The 18,033-nt window shown below is 45.1% G+C and overlaps 1 protein-coding gene across 9 annotated transcripts in view; it reads right to left on the bottom strand.

Moving 5' to 3' along the window:
* The window catches only part of DGKG (diacylglycerol kinase gamma), a 237,372-nt gene that overhangs the window by 103,516 nt on the left and 115,823 nt on the right, over nucleotides 1-18,033 (bottom strand). For all 9 annotated transcript variants that reach the window (XR_010746779.1, XR_010746780.1, XR_010746781.1 and 6 more), the window contains 2 exons: nucleotides 15,492-15,652; nucleotides 6,903-6,967 (listed from right to left, as the gene is read on the bottom strand). Coding sequence is in view for 6 of the 9 variants with exons in the window: in XM_066346986.1 (XP_066203083.1) it covers nucleotides 6,903-6,967; nucleotides 15,492-15,652 (226 nt within the window). In the remaining 3 variants the exon portion in view is untranslated. The remainder of the gene's footprint in view (nucleotides 1-6,902; nucleotides 6,968-15,491; nucleotides 15,653-18,033) is intronic.

The raw sequence follows: 18,033 nt of genomic DNA, 5'->3' as shown, positions 1-18,033 counted from the left end.
TACCTCGCAAGGCTCCTGGAAAGAATAACTTAGAATGGTTTCATTTTTAGATAAAAAAGAAAATCTTATATGCAGAGCATATAATATTTTTTCTAGAATTGTATGATTTGAGTTTTGCTGGCTTCTATTTTGCCTCCCACAGAACATCTCTGTGTTCATCTAAAGTGGAAGGAGAGGAGCTCAGTGGGTGAGAGAGAGGGCAGCGTGTATCAGTGAAAAAAGGGTAGCCAAAATTCTGGTGTCTGACAGCCCTGAACCACCCACCTACTCACCAGTTGTACACTCCATGGCCCCAACTGGTGAGCCTTTAGTATCCATGGAGCACGTGGCACTTGTAATGCAACCCACTACTAACTACCCTTACTCTCTCCCACCCTTTTCCTTCTATTACCATGTCACCCAGGGTCTATGACCCCTACCTCGATCTAGCCTAGACTTGGCATTTGGACTTAAAATTTCTGGTATTTTGCCTCTTGGACACCCTGGAGTTCGTGGAGGGAATTTCTATACAGCTTCAGTTCTACAGAATGAACTGGCTGGTTAATTGCTGCTATTCTGCTAACCTGCAAGCGAGGAATTTTGACAAATTCAATGTATCATAGATGGAGTCTCCTCCAACTTTTAATTGTTCTCCAACTTTTCAGTTCAAGGGCCATGCTGATGAAACAACAACCCTATGATAACTGAATCCCACTCCATCAGAAAGCCTTTTATTGTCAGTGCTTTATTGGCGACCTAAGGCAATGCTTTCCTCATGCTTGCCATTCAACAATATTCAACAATAAAGTTTTATTGAGAACCTACTAGGTATCATGAACTTACACAGTATCACATTAAATACTGAGAGCAACCTTGTAAGATTTTCAGGGGAGGAAGCAAAGGATTAAAGAGATTAAGTAACTTGCTCAAGGTCACACAGCTATTAAGTGGCAGAGCCAAGTTTTGATGCCAACTTAGACAGTGCCCTGCTGCCTCATTCTATAAATATCTACTAAGGGCTTAGTTATTTTCAAGATGTATTTCCAACCTCTTAAGAACTCAGGCTACTTTAGGGCTTGTGGGGAACCCCTCATCAGCTACTTCATGGCACCAAGAAAGCTAACACTCTAGAGTCTGTTAATTACCCAAGGGCTTTTGGGAAAGGTGGTCAGCTTCTAGTAGGAATGAAGTACTGTTTCAGTCCCTTTGAAGAGCCTAACAGGAAATATCTTGCTTCAGCCTAAACTGCTGAAGGACATATTCAAGTGGATGGCACTCAACAGGTTTGGAATAACACATTCCTCAAGTGCTCTGAGTTTCTGACCAACAACAAAAAAATTCCATAGTTGGATTTCTCTTTCTGGACACTCACTAACAGTGGTATTGGAATTAGGTAGCTTCTATGTGTATATCCCATATACACAACAATCTTCACAATGAGTTCCTCCACAAACTTCAAGAAGGGCTGGTTCTTGGATATCTGGAAGACTTGTGGCATTCTTGGCTCCTCCATGAATACTGACTACTGCTTGTTTGAGGGGTTGATAACCCCATTTTCCCCTCCCTCAGGTGAAACCTTCTTTCTACTGTTCTTTTACTTTCACTGCAAGTTCCCCACTTGGTGAGCCCTGGAAAATATGTCTTTGTATTAACTCTTCTCTCCTTGACAGGGCCAGCTCATGGGTGTGAGATCTGTAGTTTCACAGATCCCCACACTTAGAAGGAACCTGAGCTTGGTTTGATGCCCTGCTGTCACTGAATTAAAATTTTGAATAATTTTTGAACAAGGGGCCTTGCATTTTGCATTGAGCCATGAAATAAAGTGGTTGGTCCTGCTCCTTGCTAAGGAGAAGAGACATCCTACACAAGCTCAGAGTGAGTGGTGTATCTGTGGTCCCCATTTACAACTCATCAGGCATTTCCTCATAGGGACAATCAGTAATGGTGGATGGAGATGGTAAGAGCTCCACCCTGTTTAGCTTCAATTTCTTCATCTCTGAAATGAAGACAGTAGCACTTACTTTTGCATGTTATTATGAGCACTGTGTGAGACCATGTATAATAAGTTCCCATCAGAATGTTTGATATATAAGAGGTGCTTGCTAGGTAAAATCCATGGCAGGCAGAAGATGCTGTAAACAGAGTCTGAATGCTGGGTTAGAATCATATCAGACTCATTGTGGTGATCAGTTTACAATATATACAAAGATTGAATCACTATATTGTAATCTGAAACTAACATAATGTCATATGTCAATTATATCTCAGTTAAAAAAAGAGAATCATATCATCCCTACTGCTTAAAAAGATGCATGACCTCAATTAGGTGACTTGGCCTCTTCCAGCTTCAAATACTTTATCTATAAAACGGAAATGCTAATATTTACCTTGTAGGGTTGTTTTGGGATTTAAATAATCTATTTTAAAAACTGACTTTATCAGCTGGTTTCTATTAGGAACTCAAAAATAACAGTTCTTAGTTTGGTTCCTTTATAATTCTATTTCTGCACTTACACCATACAACTTCCTGTATACTATATTACTTACTAAATGTCACCTCCTTGTATGTGAAAATAATTTTGTAAGAAATAAATAAAGGTTGTTTCTCTCTCTTTGTTAGACTATGAATTCCTCAAAGGCAGGGACCATGTCTTATTTACCCTTGTATCCTAGAACACTTTCTAAGGTGTTACATCTCAGTTGTATTAAATCTCTCCTCTGTTGTTTATGCCAACAATGAGATGATAATTTCCATAACATTTCTAAATTAGCAATTAATATTTAGCCTGTCAATGATTAGGAAGTAGATGTATCAAAAATATATCTGCCTTCAAATGCCTTTTTTCCCTTGACTATCACACTTGATTCATTTTTCTGAATCCCTGGGTCTGGGTTTTGCTTCATTAAGAAAGCAATCCCACCAGAAAACATAACTTAGTTTATGTACCAACTCCTGTCCCTGGCAACAATCTGTGTAGAGATGCCACTAGGGAAGACCTTGCTGAAACCTCAATAGTTTAATGCTTTTAGGATTCAAAGAGGGCTCAAAACTATGACTTACTTGTAACTATTTGAGAATATGGATCCCTCTAAGAACCTTATGGATAATTATGGACATTTTCTCCAGAAAAAAATACATTCAATATCTTGCATACAATGTCAAGGTGTCCTCTGAACTCCCACAACCCCTGTGCCTCAGGTTAAGAATTGTTAGGGCCCTGGCTGAGTAGCTCAGTTGGTTAGAGCGCTGGTTTAACACAAGGTTGCAGGTTCGACCCCTCATCAGGGCACATACAAGAATCAACCAATGGGCCCTGGCTGGTTGGCTCAGTGGTAGAGCATTGGCCTGGCGTGCGGGAGTCCTGGGTTCGATTCCCGGCCAGGGCACACAGGAGAGGCGCCCATCTGCTTCTCCACCCCTCCCCCTCTCCTCCCTCTCTGTCTCTCTCTTCCCCTCCCGCAGCCAAGGCTCCATTGGAGCAAAGTTGGCCCCAGCGCTGAGGATGGCTCTATGGCCTCTGCCTCAGGTGCTAGAATGGCTCTGGATGCAACAGAGCAACACCCCAGATGGGCAGAGCATCGCCCCCTGGTGGGCATGCCGGGTGGATCCCGGTTGGGCACATGCGGGAGTCTGTCTGACTGCCTCTCTGTTTCCAACTTCAGGAAAAAAAAAAAAAAAAAAGAACCAACCAACAAATACATAAATAAGTGAAAAAACAAGTTGATCTCTCTTTCTCTCTCTCTCTCCCTTCTTCTCTCTCTAAAATCAATAAAGAAACATTTAAAAAATTCTTAGAATAACTTTGAAAACTCAATGAGTTATGCAAAAGATTCAAGCTTCTTGATGAGTTCAGCTCTGACCAGTCACATTTCCATGTTCAAAACAAAATAAAACAGTTACAAACTCCCTAGAATTAACCTCGAGCTTATCCCTGAGGGCTCAGTCCCGAGCACTAATGGTAAGGGCGTCCAGCCAACTGGTGATATGCTGGAAAACCTAAATTCAACTGAGTAAAATGAAGCCTTGTTTGATAATATCGTTTACATTTCCAAATCCCCAGTATCAAGCTTTCTTCCTATCCCTTGTGGCCCTTCCTAAGTTTAGCTGCTGGTGTAATGGAGTAACCATGGCAACAACCACCTGCCTATTTAAAACCATCTCCAAAGCTAAATAAGGAAGCCTTGAGAAAATGGCTGCTTGCCTGCCTCTCAGTGGACAAATTGGGCACTCCTGTGTATTTTCAAGAGTGAGCAAGCAGGGGAGACTCAAAGAAGCAGCATGGATTTAGAGTCTTAATAGAAAGTGTCTGGAACCTTGTGAAACAGGGCCTACCTCTATACTACAGTGTCTTCAGTTATGAGCCGGCACATGGATTTACATGCAAATCCCTGTGTCTGTCATCCTAGGTGACCACACTACCTTCACCTCAATCAGGTGAAGGGTGAGGTGTGTACCTAACTGCATAGACTGGTCTTGTTAATGGGAACTTGGAAGTGGGAAGGTGAAACCGTCATTCAGAGTGAATCTGTGCATACTTGCACTGAATGCACCATTACAACATTTTCTGACAGAGGTATCTAGTTGTACTCAACCATGTGGGTGATTGATGCTTGCTCTGTTTATGTCATAGGTTGACCTATGGATTTTTGGAATACAGAGAAAGTTCTCCCTCCCTCTGCTTCCTTGCTTTCTACCAACGACAGAAACCACACCACGGATCACACCCATAGCTTGCTCTTCCCAAAGCATGCTGCAGTTTGGCATTTCTTGGTATTTGTGTACACTTAGTTGCTTCTCTTTGGATTGTCCCTCTCTTTTTGTCAACTTAGAAGACACATACTTGTTTTCTGTGTCTTGGTTTGGGCACCTCTGTCACTGGAAAGCCTCTACACCGGGTTCCATGCCTTTACTTGGTGTTCCCATAGGTAGCCTGGATTCATAGAACTTAATGCAAATCCAATGAATATCTGCCTTGTAGTCTGTCTCTACCGCTGGACTGAAAGCCCCCTACCCCACCACGTCTATTTGAGACACCTCTGGAACAATGTCTGGTACTTGGTATATTTTCAAAAGATATATTCATTCAATGGATGAAGGAATAAACAGAACCCCCATGGATTTCACAAGCATGTGGCATCTAACAAGCATGTGTGTATGAGGATGTGCAAAGGTACCTGTATAAAAAGAGGACTGTAAAAGTCTGGAGTGGACGAAAGGGAAGAAGTATTTTTTTTTTTAGAGTGATGTTGTGTATATATAAGAGTGAAAAAGATTGTGAGAAGACAATCAATTGATTTGTAAATTTATCACTACAGTAGGAGTAGGGGCTGGAAGTACATATGTTAATAATGTTTTGTGAGTGCACATGATCTGTGTGTGTGAGAGCAACAGAATATACCTGTGACAATGCACACCTTAAGATTCGCTCAGCTACTATTAGGTCCTACAGATCACTTTTCTTAATGCTGAAGTAGATTCATTTATGTTCAGTTTCTGCTCTCTAAAAAGACTTTCTTCTTCCTGGCTAACCTTCCAGGAAAAGGGGTAGGAATGAAAATGATGAAACTTTTCAAGAGTTGGGCTTTTTTTCCTTTTTTTTCTTTTTTCTCTTAAGTGAGAAGCGGGGAAGCAGAGAGACAGATTCCCACATGCTCCCAGACAAGGATCCACCAGCAAGCCCCCTATGGGGTGATGCTCTGCCCATCCAGGGCCCTTGTTTCATTGCTTGGCAACCAAGCTACTTTAGCACCTGATGCAAGGCCATGGAGCCGTACTCAGCACCTGGGGGCCAACCTGCTCCAACCAAGCCATGGCTACGGAGGACAGAGAGAGATAGAAAAAAAGGGAAAGAGGAAGGGGTAGAGAAGCAGATGGTTGCTTTTCCTGTGTGTTCTGACCAGGAATTGAACTTGGGACATTCACATGCTAGGCAATGCTCTACCACTGAGCCAACCGGCCAGGGCCAGAGTTGGGCTTTCAATGAATGTCTTCAGCTAACTCTGGACCTCTGCGTTAGAGAATTTACGGGCTGAAGTCAAACCCATCATGCTCAGTGTGAGCCCTTCTTCCTCACCTGACTGAAGGTGCAGTGGGACCCAGTGGTTATCTTGAAATGCAGAACAAAGAGGAAAGAGAAAGGATGAAAATCAACTAATGGGAAGAAAAAAAGAAAGAAGGGGAAAAAGGTAATTTGACAGTCCCAGGGATAGCTATAGGCCCATCACCACTCATTGCTTGAAAGTTCCCTTCGGCCAACAAGGAGGGGTTTGGTTTTGCTTACAAACGATCTGTTTTTCTCTTTCCTTTCATTTTTGGACCCTAACTCAGAATGCACAGGCTGAGGCTGGGCTCCATTGGGCTCCGGGTCATGCCATCTATGCGGAGCGGCGGGGGTGGAGGGGAGCGCTCCCTCTGCCGCAGTCTGCCGTCCCGGGAGGCGGAGGCCATGCCCTCCCATCTTCCCGGCCCTGGCTTCCGGAGCCACCGCCCCCTCGCCTTTGAGACGGAGAGAAGTCGAGGCCCGTGCCACCCTGCCTGCCCCTCCTCAGAGGAATGGCGGGGACTGGGGCTGGGGGGACGGTTCATTTTGAGAAAGCGGCTGAGCCCCGAGAGGGGTTCCACTTAGCTGAGGACAGACTATTCCCATGGCTGGTGCGGCACTCCCCTCCTCCCGCCCCGTGCTCCCTCCCTCTGCACACCCTCCTCTAGGAGGGGACAGGATTCTGGGCTGCCGCAGGTTTCTGACATTGTTTACTTCTTGGAAATGGAAGCCCTCCTTCCGGCAACGTGGCAGGAAAGCGAAGTTAAGTCCCCGGGAGGCCGGGCCAAGAACACTCCGGTGAGAGCAGGTGGAGGCCTCCGACTGGCCGGCGGGGCGGGGCGGGGCGGGGCCGCGCAGCGGCTGCAGCCGAAGCCCTCTTACCTGCTGTTGAATTTTTCAGGGTGCTTCTCTCTCATCATGTGGAATCTGTGTGCAATGGAAGCATCCTGAAAGGGAAAGAGACAGAAAGCAGATCCCTGGTTAGTGGTTATGACCTTGCCAGGTGGAAGGAAGGGAAGCGCAGGCTGTCACTGAAGTTCCCCAACCTTCGAGGGCCCGTCTCTCAGAACACTAGGTCCAAGATTAGGGACTAGTGCCACTCATGCTAGTAGACTCCTTGCAGCATTCATCTTCTACCCGCCCGTAGTTCAGGGTGAGTGAAGGGGACAGCCGCTGCCCTTTGAGGAGAGAGAGGGTGTCTGGGACTGTGCGCAATGAGAACACTGAAGCCCTTGTGTGTGTGTGTGTGTGTGTGGGGTAGACTGAGGGGTGAGCCTTTGGAAATATCTTGCCATATTCACTCTTTTAAAAAACCACTTTTTATTTTGGAATATATTAAGACTCACAAGAAGTTGCAAAAATAGTACAGTGAGTTCCTGTGTCCCTTTCACCCAGCTTCCCTCAGTGATAACTTCTTACATAATACATTGTCCAAATCAGAAAACTGACGTTGGCAGATGCTGTTATATATTAACTCTTAACCATCCATAATAGTAGAAATAATTGGTAGCATTGGAGGACATGCTTAGTAGATAATAATAAAAAAAATCTATTTATACTTCTGGCTCCTTGATCGCTCCCGGAAACAGCTCTCCCCAAGGTCAGTGAGAGTCTCATTACTGCATTCTACGTGCACTTTGCTGTCCTGCTGTTAGCACATCCCTTTGCTGCATTCTTGGCCACCTTCTCCTCAGGACTCACAGTGAAGACGGCTCCCATGCTTTGGGGCTCTCATCCTTGGACCAGAACTTCTTAGCCCTGAGTCCAACCTGTGGCCTACACTCCATGTCACAGGCCTTCTTGAGTTCTCATAGTTGTTACTGGCATCTAGATACTATTTCCACAATGTGTATCTCTCGTACCACCCCTGAGCTTCAGACCTAAAAATGAACTCATTTTTCCTCCTCAACTCAATCTTCCACCCTTGTCAGTGGTGTGATTTTCTAGCAGAAGTAACTGTAACATCCCTTTACTTCTCAGGCCCCATAGCCACAGGCCAGCCCTTTAGGTGCAGGTGACAGACTTTAGAAATATGCGGACTAATTGGGTGGGGGGAAGGGAGTGACAAAAACAAGAGCGCTGATTCAGATTTATTCAGCGGGAAAAATACAGAACTCATTTACTGGAATATGTGGCTAAAAGAGAACTGAAATTCTATGCAGTGACTTTTCAGCTAGTGCATATTAATTCCGTTTCTTAATATGGAAACTACATTTTTTTTAATGATTTTTTTTAAACATAAGGAGGTAGAGTGCAGTGAAGAAGCATTTTTTTTTAGCACGTGCTGCGTGTGGTGAGTAAAATACATGCTAACGGTGGGGACAGAAAGTCCAGAAGCAAGTTAAGGGGGGCAAAGAGGAGCTTTTGTGATATTTACACTTGGCAGAGGAGCAAAGCCAGCTAGCAGCCCACTCCTGAAAAGTCGAGAAGGCAAGTCAAAGATATGGGCTTATTTTGTAGTTGGCCAACAAGGCTTGCTAAAATCATGTCTTGGAAATTTCACATTTAAATTCTAGTTATTGATTTAGTTTGTAGTTTAAGACACATCAAGAGTTGGAGGTCTTGGTAAGGCAGGCGCCCCTGTGGTTGCATGGTGGGAGATGTGCAGACTGCAGGAGGCCTCTGTCCCCTGGCCCGGATAGCCTGCACCCCAGCCCCACAACTGTGCTTCATGCTGCCAGACTGCGTCCACCTCCCTTTCTCTGAGCAAGTTTCAGTGAACACTCCTAATAAAATTCATGTGACATCTGTCAAATGCTTCCTTAGAATTCGAGAAAACATTCCATCTGCTTGTATTCTTTTGAAGCACCAATTTTCTTCTGTCAGGAAAAAAGAAAAAGAAAAGAAAACTAAAAAGCAATCACGTTGCCCGGCACGATTTGTGCTTTATGACGCCCCGCCCCCAATGCTGCCACGAGTGGCTGGCTCCTGGCTGTTTTATTCTCTGAGATATGTGCACAAGCCCTGTCCCTCTGCGCAGTGCCGATTATCCTTGGTTTTTTATAACTAGGTTTTGCAAAACTTCTTTTCAAAAGACCAGCCTTTGCAACATTATTAGTTAAGCACGTGGGTCCTAATTTGACAATGTGGTTCCTTGGTAAATGCACAAAGTGGCAAAGGAGAGTTGAGCAATTCCTTTGCTGTTCAGTCTTTTAAAATAGATTTTAGAGAAGGAGAAAGGAAACAGAGACAGAAAGAGAAAACCAATTTGTTTTCCCACTTATTTATGCATTCATTGGTTGATTCTTGTGTGTGCCCTGACCGGGGATTGAACCTGCAACCTTGGAGAATCGGAATGATGGTCTAACCAATTTAGCTACCCAGCCAGGGCATCAGTCATGAAAAGGCAATGCTGGTCAGGACTCTGACCGTGTTTTCCTATCTGGGGATTAAAAGAGAGTCAAGGTTCACTTTCACCCTCTGTTGAGCTTCTCTCTGTCCGGCACTGCGCTGGCTGTACTTATTATACTCAGGAGTGTTTTCATATAAATTTTAGAAACCAGGGCTACAACTGTTCAATCCCTTTTTGGTAATCATTACAGCAAAACGAGACTTCTGCTCTGAAGGGAATCGGGTGTAGATGGGAATTGCGAACCTGTGGAAGTGATGATGGCATCTCTGACAGCCTCGCTCTCCGAGGTCCTTTCTATGAAGTGTGGGGAGAAGGGGCGATGACAGTGGGCTGAACACACGGCTGCTCTTTCCTGAACTAAAACCCAAATCGTACAGTTGTACAAAATATCTCTGAACCCCTTCTAAATCACAGCAGCAGTGTTTGGACTCTAAGATGTTGGGATGTCTAGGCCAGTGATGTCCAGTGAAAATAAATTTAAAGTTTTCTAGTGGCCACATTAAAAATGTGAAAGGAGAGGAAATTAACTTTAATAATGTATTATAATTAACAAATTCTGTCCTATAACCTGTAATTAACAAAAAAATAATAATGATATTTAAAAATTTCTCCTCCCTACCACATTTTTGAAATTTAGTGTGTATTTTACACTTACCATATTCTCTCGATTTAGACTAGCCCCTTCCAAGTACACAATAACCACATGTGGCCAATGGCTGCCATATTGGTCAAGGAGCTTCTAAATCACATCGGCAAGTTATGTTGATAAAAATAGAAGAGACAATAAAACAGATTATCATATTTCCGCATGTATAAGATGCTCCTATGTATGTATAAGATGCACCTTAATTTTGGGGCCTGAAATTTGAAAAAAAGACAACAAATGTGAAAAGGCGGGAAATGCAAGTAAAAAAAAAAAAACTATAACCACTGTATAAAACACACCCAGTTTTTAGATCTCAAATTTTTCATAAAAGGATGCGTCTTATACATGGGGAAATACGGTATTTAAAATTTGGGTTTTTCTGTCTGAAAAATTATGGCAGATTGGGGAATAAAAAAGAGTATCGACTTCTCATCCAAGACGCTGTTCAGTGAGTCCTGTGGTTTTAGTACCTTCGTGGCTCTCACAGGTGACAGACAGACAGAAACCTGAGGCTGAGGAAGTCCAAAGGTTGCAGGGGAAAATGATGTTTTTTAAAAAAATATAGATTTCCTAATGGGTAGGAGGTGTATCATTGTGGAAACTTGGTTGGTGATGTCTGATAAGTACAGTCTGTAAGGTGGAAAATGGTGCGTGGGTTAGTGTGATGACTGTGGTTGCTCCTTGGGGCCTGGGGTCCCCTCGCATCAGAAATAGATTTCATTGAATCAAGAGATTAACTGCTCACTCATCCTGTGAAGGTTCAGTGAAAGCAGAGCCCTTGAGGCATTCTGAGTTACACATACCGCAGGAATTATTTTGCAGTCCCAAACTTCCTGTCATTGATACCTGGCCATCCTGCCATTTCTGCAAATCCAAAAATAAAGAGCAGAGACGAGGAGGCCAGAGGAAGTAGTGTCCTGAATGACTGTTTAAAATCTGCTGCCAGTGGATGTTCTCAGAGGGACTGAGAAGGCCAACTATCTCAACTCTTCACTGAGGAGAGCTGGCATGCGTGTGGGTGATGAGAAGGTGGTGACAGTGAACCACAGTCACTCCTTGGTTAGGCAGGGAAAGTCGACCCTGTTTATCCCTCCATCTATGGGTTCTGTCAGTAACAAGGGGACCAGTGAACTTGTCAGGGCAAATCCTTTACCACCTACAGGCACCATGAAAACCATCATTGAAATCACCTTTGTAAGTGCAAGGCAGCAGACATTTGATATTAATAGATATTCCAGGTCCTTCAAAAGAGGCAGACTTTGCAAGGCTCTCTTTGCCAAAGAGCCCAACTCTAATCATCATAGGGCAGAAAACCGTGGGTTGGTTTACATACCTACTTTTCCCCTTACAAAGTTTGGGAAGTCAAATAGGGAGCAAGAGCTTCTGCAAATGTCAGCCCCAGATTCTGTTAGGGTTACGTGTTGGCTACTTGTTTTCTCAAGAATTTCCCTTCCCAAATTTTAAAGAGCGAGCACACAAACCTTGCAGACATTTTATTGAGAGAAGGCTAAGGGCACACCAAGGAGATAAAAAACAGTGCTGGTTCCTCACTGTTTTGCAATAAAATATTATGTATGCACAAATTAAAGGTGTGTGGAGGGAATTATGAGAAAGATGCTATGAAAGTCTTCATAATTTGAGAGATGAATAGATTGGATAATTACAAGTCAGCCCAGGGCATGCCTGACCAGGCAGTGGCGCAGTGGATAGAGCATCAGACTGGGATGTGGAGGACCCAGGTTTGAGACCCTGAGGTCGCCAGCTTGAGCACAGGCTCATCTGGTTTGAGCACAGCTCACCAGCTTGGACCCAAGGTCGCTGGCTCAAGCAAGGGGTTACTCGGTCTGCTGTAGCTCCATGGTCAAGGCACATATGAGAAAGTAATCAATGAACAACTAAGGTGTCACAACGAAAAACTGATGATTGATGCTTCTCATCTCTCTTCGTTCCTGTCTGTCTGTCCCTATCTATTCGTCTCTCTGACTCTCTCTCTGTCTCTGTAAAACAAACAAACAAACAAACAAACAAGTCAGCCCAGGGCAAATAAATATCTTGACCACTGATTGTGATGTAGAATCTGTTTATATGCATTTTCTTGAGGTACAATTAGTTGGTCTTCTTTACTCCCTTCACAGTTATTTGCAAGAATGAATTAAATCTTCCCTGCCCAATAGCTCCATTGGTTGTGGAGTATCATCCCAATATGCAAGGTCTCTGGTTCGATCCCTGGTCAGGGCACATACAGAAATAGATCTCTCTCTTTCAAATCACTTTAAAAAAATGAATTAAAAGCATGATCAGTGTTGGCTCTTGGAATTAGGCTTGGTTATCTCATTGGGGGGAAGTTGTCTATTCTTTTACTGTGGTCATACATTTGGTCAGCTAATAGTGCCTTTTTTTCTTTTTCTTTTTCTTTTTCTTTTTTTTTGCATATGACACTGTGTAGAGACAGGAAGAGCGTATCAGGAGTTATGTTATTTTCGATGGCCAGTGCTTGGGTGTGTTAAGAAAGAAGATTTGGGGCTGAAGACTCTAAAGACAGCTGTGACTGTAACCTGCCCTCTGGAAGTTCCCCGGCATGCCACCCCATCCTGCTGGCCAGTTCTCACTTCCGGCTGGTTGTTCATCCATGCTGGTTTCCCGCCTCTCTGTCTTTCCTCTCCTCTATCTAGTTCAGTTCTGGTTTCTGCTCCTGTGAAGAGCCACTTCCTTTGACCATTTTCTGCTCTAATGGGTCATCTTCATTCACTGAAGACTTCACAGGGACCATCTACATCAGAATTATCCAAGACTTGTTAAAAATACACACTCCCAGACCTTGCCCAGACCACCTGAATCAGGATACGAACTGGGATCTGTTGGGATGGAATTTGCATTTCTGACAAAGGGTATAGGTGAGCCATCACACACTACATTTTGAGGCACCTCCATTCTCCCACCCAAACATTCCTGTGTTTGGTGGCGTGACGATGCAGAGGTTTGTGCAGAGGCTGCAGGGCTTATGGCCCACAGCTCAGTGGGCTCTGCGTCTTGACAGCAGTGGCTCCTGGGTTCACCACTCACCAGCTTGGATGTGTCTTTGTATTTTTCTAAGCTATATTCCTTCTTACAAAATGCAAAAGGTTAACAACAATACCTGTCAATAGGGGAACTATGCCTGGTATTCAGTTGGCACCCAGTAACTGTTAACAAGTGATAGTCTAGTTGTTATAGACAGAAGATTCAAGTTTTTGTGAAATTGTGGTGATGGGCTTCTTCTTCTGAAGCCCGTGCTCCAGAAGCTCCCTGAACACCAGTCATGTCAGTCATGTCTGGTTTGTGGGAGGTGAAGATTGCATGTTCCCAATGGGGGAAGTGGAGCCTAAGCAGGTGTATGAAACAGGAGAGGGGCCTTTGAGCCAAGAGGAGGGAGGAGTTGGCCTAGGTCACTGGAGAGGGGAGCTGGAGGAGGCCTAGGGAAAGATGTCCCCTCAGCTGAGACCAAGTGAGCTGAGACCAACAAGATCAGGACATAAAGACCCCTGGATTTACACCTGGTCCAATACCGCCCTCCTCTCAGAACCTGATTGTGGGTCCAGCAATGCCTCTCTCTTCTGTTTTGGTAATAGAAACACCGTGCTGGGTTAGGAGTTAGAAAATGAAAGCAAATCTCTTAATCTGTCTCTGTTTCTTTGCCTGTGATGTGGAGATAATAGTGCCCTTCAGTGTAGGCACAAAAATCAAGAAGATATCTATAAATATGACAAATTTTAAATCTTATAAATATGAAGCATTATTATTAATTCTTTTTTTCCATGGTTCTCCTTCTAGTCTTCTTATTAAAAACAAAAACAAAAACCTCTCCTTAAACCTGTTCTTGCCTCAGTCATTTCCTCTTCTCTCTTTTTTTTAACCACCAAAAAAAAAATTTTAAAACAGGCACAGGTGAGGATGGTTGAGGAGTGCGAGTATCACACAGGGTGGGTGTGGAGGGACTCAAATGCATATAAAACTGGGCAGCATAACTCTCAAGACAGGGACAGCCAGGAAAGAGCCCAGCTTCAGAACGAGGCACAGTGTGCGTGCGCTAGTCTGCCCCTTCCTCGTCCAGTGTCCCGGGGCCTCCCTTGTAAAGCGGGGATGGTGGGGATGAGATACCTGCAGGATTGCTGTGAGGACTAGAATACAAAGAGTCTGGCACAGTGGAGAGCACACGTAGGAGCTCAACAAATGCCACAGTCTTTGCTGCACCTCTATCCAAACCCCAGCTCTACTTGTGGCAGTGATGGGCCCCTTTCTCCCCCATCCTGTCCCTGGCAGTTTGGGAGGCAGCGTCTGCCCTGCACTCTTTGGACCAGACAGTTCATCAGAACAAAGTAACTGAGCTGCACTAGATGTGCTGGAGACTAGCAGCGGGGAGAGGGAAGAGGAACGTGGCACTACGTGTGTGTGTGCGCGTGTGTGTGTTCGGGCGCAGAGGGTGGACGAGACAGGCGCAGAAAACCAATCCCATCAATCTAATGCAGAGTGTGCACTGCTGGGTGAGAACACAGGGCCGTGGGAGCACCAAGGAGGAGTACAGAGTTCAGCCAGAGAGGTCAGCCAGCAGAGATGCCCCTAGAGGTTTATGAGCAGTTGGAGTGTGGGGAATGGCGTTGAAATGAGGGTAGAAAACAGGAGAGAAGCAATTCTGAGAGCTAAGCCAGCCAAGATAGCTTGAGACCATGCGGTCCTCCCTGGAGGACTGCGTTCCAACTCTGGAAGTTCATATAAGAATCTCTTCCTGCTTGACCAAGCAGTGGCACAGTGAATAGAGCGTTGACTTGGGATGCTGAGGACCCAGGTTGGAAACCCTGAGGTCACCAGCTTGAGTGTGGGCTCATCTGGCTTGAGTGTGGGTTCACCAGCTTGAGTGCAGGGTCGCTGGCTTGAGCATGGGATCGTTGACATAACCCCATGGTAGCTGGCTTGAAGCTCAAGGTCGCTGGCTCAGCTGGAGCCCCCAGGTCAAAGCACATATAAGAAAGCAATCAATGAACTACTAAAGTTATGCAACAACAAAGTTGATGCTTATCTCTCTTCCTTCCTGTCTGTCTGTCTGTCCCTGTCTGTCTCTCATTTTCTCACTTTCTCTTTTGCTAAAAAAAAAATTAAAAAAATCCCCTGACTTTGCCCCCTTGGTTATTTCTTGGTGCTGCTTTTCTGTAACTGCTTCAAATTTTTCAAAGGGTAAATATGTCTTTGGAAAAATGTCCTGTCTTTTCTTTTGTTAGTTAAAATTATAGGGGGAGAAATTTCCTCTATAATCGCGGATGGGGGCTTTGGTGCAGTTATGGTGTCCAGGTGCAAGGATGCTTGGACTCAAGTTAAGGCTGGAGGCAGCCAAGAGAGGTGGAGAGTAGGGACCCAGAGGGGGGCAATGGTGGACTAAAACCTTTCCTGCCCACCTGGGCATTTCTGTTTCATGCAGGAAGGTGGTCCTTGGCCAACTCACCACGCCAATGGAGAAGTAGTTGTTCATGATGTCGTACGGGACCTGGTCCCCATTCTCCACCTCCTCTCTGGGAATGACTTCCAGGTGCCAGCGGTCCAGCATCACCAGAGGGCTCTGCTCGATGTCCTTCAGGATCTTCGTCAGGCTTCCCCCTTCATAACCTGGGGAGCACAGTATGCGTTTATTCCGAAGTGGAAAGCGAAGTTGTTGCTGACACAGACAGCAGTCAGTGCAGGGAATCCTGTGGGCCTCTGTGACCTAGAGTCCTCGCAGTGTCTGTGGGCCAGAGACACGTAGATTCTCTGAGTCACAGAGGAGGAGAGGACAACATCGGGTAAATACAAAGAAGCTGGGGGATTTGAAATCCAGAGTAGCAGGAGTAGGGTGGGTGCTGGCCCAAGGTGGGCAAGCTGTGTAGCCGAAGCCAGCCCTAGAGAATTGGTGGACTGGGTGGCATTGCACACGGGAGAACAAAGAACCCAGTTCCAGACCATGTCATGGCAGAGAGTGACAGTGGACAGAATTTTAAGATGATCCCCACGATTCCCACCCCCCTTCTTTGTGCATACACCATTCAAAACCCCTGGGACCTGCGAATAAGATGGGAGAGTCACTGTCGTGATTAGTATATTATACAAAACGTTTGACTTCAAGAAAGGGAGATTATCTTGTGTGGAGCTGACCTAATCAGGAGAATCCTTAGGAAGGTCTGGGCTTTCCCTTAAGAAATAGATTTGAAGCTTGAGAGGGATGGGAAATGAGGAAGATTCTCTGTGGCCAGCTTTGAAGATGGAGGTACCTGTCTAGTAATGAGGGAGGCCTCTAGCATTTAAGAATGGTCCCAGCAGACAACTAGCAAAGAAATAGGCCCCCAATCTTACAAATGCAAAGAATTGAATTTGCCTAACAACCTGAATGAGCTTAGAAGCAAATTTCCCCCCAGAGCCCTTCAGGGAGGAACATAGCCTGTCTAATGCCCTGATTTCAGCTTATGAGGGCCTGAGCACAGAACCCAGTACGTTGTTCCAGGGCTTCTGACCTACAGAACTCTGAGCTAAAAAATGTTTGAAGTCTCTATGTTATGATAATTTGTTATATAGCAATAGAAAACTAACAGGATGTGAATTGTAAGTGATGAGAGGTTACTGGCAGAGAGTCTTTTCTTTTCTTTTCTTTTCTTTTCTTTTCTTTTCTTTTCTTTTCTTTTCTTTTCTTTTCATTTCTTTCTTTCATATTAAGTGAGAGGCAGGGAGGCAGAGAGACAGACTCCTGCACGCACCCCGACTGGGATCCACCCGGTAAGCCTATCTGGGGTTGCTGCTCTGTTGCTTGGCAACTGAGCCATTTTTAGCACCTAAGGTGAGCCATCCTCAGCACCTGGGGCCAATTTACTTGAACCATTCGGGCCATCGCTGCAGGAGAGGAAGAGAGAGAGAGAGAGAGAGAGAGAGAGAGAGAGAGAGAGAGAGATGGGTGAAGGAGGAGGGGTGGAGAAGCAGATGGTCACTTCTCCTGTGTGCTTTGACTGGGAATTGAACCTGGGCTTCCACACGTTGAGCGGATGTTCTACCGCTGAGCCAACTGGGCAGGACTGAGACAGTCTTTTCTTTGCAATAACATGTTTAGGGAAACCTTGAGGGGTATTTTCAAGTTGTTAGCTCCTTAAGGATGCTCCACAAGATAGCAATGGTAGCAACTATGTAGCAAAGGGCTTTGAAACTATCTGGGAGACAGGCTGGGTTTCTTTCTTTTTTTTTTTTTTTTTTCAGGCTGGGTTTCTTGAATGACATTTGTCCCTAGCTATGCTGCCTGGATGCCCAGAACGTGGGGCTAGATTCTGCCTATACCTCCAAGCAGAGGGCTCTTTTCTAGCCTCAGTTTGTGGCTAAGGACCTTGGTAGCTCTTCAGTGCCTGACAACTTCCTTCTAGAGCTGCCTCTCATTGACTCTGCCCCAAGCATGCATCAATCTCAACACTGACCACTGCCTGGCTTGGTGCTGAGTTACTCTCTGAATTGATTAGACATCTAGAGTCCCACTCCAGTTCTGCCTGCCAGACTCACCTCTGTGCTTCACGTGCTGATCTGAACTTCTGCACTCTTTGGAGCATGCCCAGTTGCACAGGAGCTGTTGCAATTTGCATAGTTCTGAGCTTAGCTCCTGCCTATTACCCTGTAAACTGAGTTCCTCCTTAGGGAATTTTCAAGATGAGGGCCCATGGCTGGGGGGGGGGCTAAGATGTCCCTAAAGCTGATGATGTGGCTCTGCATTCCGAGTCCTAATTCGGAAGATCACTAATTTGGGAAAGGGGAATTTTATGCAAAAAACACCCATCTAAGTCAGTCCTTACTGAGATGAGCGCTGAGGAGGAGACAAAAGGGACTCTACCTTAAAGTTGACTTGTTCTACTAGGGAAGGCAGACAGTAAGCAGGTAGTTTCAGGACGACAGTAAATACAGTAAAGGGTAAGCACAGGTGTTGGTGTGGAATGGAGGGCAGGGAACAGTCATGGAGTCGATCTGACCTGCTGTTGACCCTAAAA

Source organism: Saccopteryx leptura, chromosome 8 (assembly GCF_036850995.1).
Source record: "Saccopteryx leptura isolate mSacLep1 chromosome 8, mSacLep1_pri_phased_curated, whole genome shotgun sequence".
NCBI lineage: Eukaryota > Metazoa > Chordata > Mammalia > Chiroptera > Emballonuridae > Saccopteryx > Saccopteryx leptura.
Note: the sequence above shows the minus strand (reverse complement) of the source record. Positions and strands in the feature narration are given on the sequence as shown.